Source organism: Apium graveolens, chromosome 1 (genome assembly GCF_009905375.1).
Source record: "Apium graveolens cultivar Ventura chromosome 1, ASM990537v1, whole genome shotgun sequence".
Taxonomy (NCBI): domain Eukaryota; kingdom Viridiplantae; phylum Streptophyta; class Magnoliopsida; order Apiales; family Apiaceae; genus Apium; species Apium graveolens.
Genome location: NC_133647.1, coordinates 100,688,051 through 100,691,433, shown reverse-complemented (window position 1 = coordinate 100,691,433; position 3,383 = coordinate 100,688,051). Strand labels below are relative to the sequence as shown.

Genomic DNA, 3,383 nt, shown 5'->3' with positions numbered 1-3,383 from the left:
ATCTATAATTTTCGTCTGAATAGCACATGGTCTTCATTTTTTTTGAAAGATTAAAATCCACTTTAAAAACCCGGAGTAATCCTGAGTCTACCAATACCTTGAGACCCTTAATTTAATATTTAAGAGAAATTTAAATTTCCAATATTTTTAATTTTCTTAGAAAATAAATTTATCAAAAATAAATATTTACATAAAATCTAATTTTCAAGAATTTCAAATTTTCTTAAAAATTAAATAAAATGTAAATTAATATTTAAGAAAAAATTAAATTGAAGAATTTTAAATTTTATGAAAAAAATAAATAAATCAGAAATAATAAATTAATGGGATTACAAAAATGTTTAAGGGCCACAAGATAAAGAATTACAAGAATCCTTTATGTGACGACCACCAATCTTCGAGGCTGCCAGGAGATGTAACTGCCGTTTTGCCCAAGGGACTGTGTGGCGACAGGTGTTAATAGTCGCAATTCAGCCGTCTGTGGCGACTTGTTCTCTGGCGATTAAATGACACAGGAAGCTTTTACCTGTATGGCGACGTACAGAAGGAATGCATATGCCTTGAGAGAAATTGAACGAACTCCTTCTATGGCGACCACCAACTATTCACGTTCCTGAGGCTGACAATTACGCGTGCGTGGATTCTATTCTGGCACATGTACAGGTGAGACCTCTTCTTTTGTTTAATATTGCTACTAAAACTGGACTGCGCGTGTGATGTACACTGACTCTGCTGCCATGTTTCTTTATTTGCTTTATTTCTTTTATCAATTAGCTGCCAAATAGATTGTTGGTTATCGGCCCAGTAAGGCCCATTGAACGAAGGCCCATTAAGCGGTTAAGCTACTGGGCCGAAGGACCTCCAGGCCCGCGTAACGAAGGCCCACGGAAGCCCAGACCGAGGCCCACTACTCGCGGACCGTTGGACAGAACAAGGGACATAACGCCCCCATTTCCCTCCCTCAATGATTTGTAACGGATGAATATTCATGGCAGGATTGGGTATAAAAACCCTTGTGAAGTAAGACAAAACATACACACATTCTCAAAACTCTACTTCTCTTGTATTACTACCCTACTTTTACAGCCAGATTCTGATTCTCACACCAGAGGTGAATCGGGGGTACAAACCCTCGCATTCTCTTCACTTTCAGATACGGCTGAAGCCAACTTCAATCCAGCCGAAGCCTGTTCACGCGACCGAAAGGATCTGGGCGTAACATTTGGCGCCGTCTGTGGGAAATACGAGAGTTACAAGTTGAGATGACTATGACAGAAACAATTCATGAGCACTCACCGCCACCTGGTTTCACCGACAAGGGACAACCATCCTCCCTAGTCGACGAGGACGGGGTTATCACGCTAACCCCTGAAGAAGAGGCCTTACTCCTAAAGATCCGGGCGTAAAAGGTCGCGGAGAAGGGTAAGACCAAAGTTGATCAGATTGACAAAGAAGCGGAAGCGCGAGCCAAGAAAAGAGAAGCCGATGCGCTCCGGCTGAAAGCCCTGCAACTACAGAGGGAGGAAATTGAACTGCAAGAACGAGCCTTGAGGGAAGCGATGCGGGCCTAAGAGACCTGTGGAGCAAATAAAGATAGAAGGGAACGTAGGGCGTATGACGAAGAAGATGGGTCTGACTCTGATTCGCATCCCCGAAGGAAGAGGGCTAAGCAACCTTACTCTTCTGATTCAGATGAGTAGCCCGATAGATCCCGCCTCAGGCTCAATCATTTAGAGAAGGCCCTGTTCGGTGATAGGAGGCCCGATCGAGAACCTGTTGTAACACAAGAGATTGAACTGTATCGACCCCCTCCGGGCGAAGAGAGACAATTCCCCAAGATGAGCGAGTTCAACGGGAAAGGAGACCCCGAGGACCACTGTAAAAAGTATGAACTCCTGATGGTTGGGATGGGCCACAACGATATCATGTTGTGCAAAATGTTCAAGACTTATCTCAAAGGGTCTGCTTCGATGTGGTACAAATCCCTGAAGCCTCGGTCCATCGGGTCTTACGAGCAGTTGAAGAGGAAATTCTTAAAGTACTACTCGCACCTATGCCGAAAGGCAAAGGATACCGAAGCCTTGGTCCACTGTCGGCAGAGGGCGAATGAAGAGCTGGGGGATTATCTCGCTAGGTTCAAGGAAGAAGCGGGGATGGTCACTAATCTGGATAAAATCAAAGCAATGGGCTTCCTAACGGCGGGGCTAGACCCCTATAAGGTAAAAAGCTTCGCTCATCTCTTTACGATTTTCTCCCAAAATCCCTAAATGATATATATGTAAGAGGCGAGAATATTCGCCGAAAGATGGAAAGTATTGGGGGTATAAAGACTCAAGAAGGGACGACCAATCAAAGCGAGCCGACAGATATGAGGGCTCAAGATCAGGATATGACCGGAGGGATAGCAGAAAGGAAGGAAGGAAAGAAATAGATCGTGGGGCCGAACGACGTCGAGATAGAGATTCGGCCGTGTTCACTCCTTTGAATGCGCCGATCTCCAAGATTCTCCATGAGATAAAGGGCAAGCCAGTATTTGTCCGCCCCGCCAAGATGAAGGTCCCGAACCACAAGAAAAACCCCGATAAGTACTGTGACTATCACAGGGACAAGGGGCATAACACTGATGAATGTTATCACCTCAAGAAGCTCATTGAGCGCATGATCAAAGATGGTGAGCTTAATCAGTTCGTCCGAGATCTGAGAGATAGATTGGGGCCGAAGGAGAACCCGGAGGAGGAAGTAGAGGCCCATGAGCCAGAGCGAAGGGACGGGATAAGGGGCGAAGTAAAAACTATATCTGGGGGAAGCATCCTGGATAAGGATAGCAAGACAGCAAAGAAGAAGTATGCCCGACAGGTGTACAATCTGTATCAATTCGGACAGGCAAAGCCCCACATGCCCATGACCTTCAGCATTGAAGACTATGAGGATGTCATTCGCCCGCACGAGGACCCTCTCATCATCAATCCTATCATCGGGTAGAACAAGATATGGAAAGTGATGGTGGATACCGGCAGCTCGGCCAATATACTATTCCACAAAACCTACTGTAAGATGAACTTGGCGGGAGAGCAACTACAGCCCTGTAACGAGGCTCCCCTTTATGCCATCGGAGGACATCCTATTCAGTTCGAAGGAACGATTACTCTTCCGGTCCTCCTGGGCAAGTTGTCGTATATCGCCGAGAAGCTGGTGAAGTTCTATATGGTTCGGATTGAAAGCCCGTATAATGCAATATTTGGCAGGCCCTTCTTATCAACTTTCGAAGTAGTGGGATCTATACCCCACCTCAAACTCAAGTTCCCAACTGAAAAAGGGGTAGGAGAAATGAGGGGCGATCAGAAAACCGCCCGAATCATAATGCTCGAAGACCTTGAGAAAGA

At 45.6% G+C, this 3,383-nt stretch overlaps 1 protein-coding gene across 1 annotated transcript; it reads left to right on the top strand.

Annotated features, from left to right (window-relative positions):
* Nucleotides 1–1,838: 1,838 nt before the first annotated feature.
* Nucleotides 1,839–2,982, top strand: LOC141692837 (uncharacterized). The gene is made up of 2 exons (XM_074497814.1): nucleotides 1,839–2,219; nucleotides 2,284–2,982. Exons 1-2 carry the CDS (start codon nucleotides 1,839–1,841, stop codon nucleotides 2,980–2,982), a joined length of 1,080 nt encoding a protein of 359 aa, XP_074353915.1.
* Nucleotides 2,983–3,383: the final 401 nt, after the last annotated feature.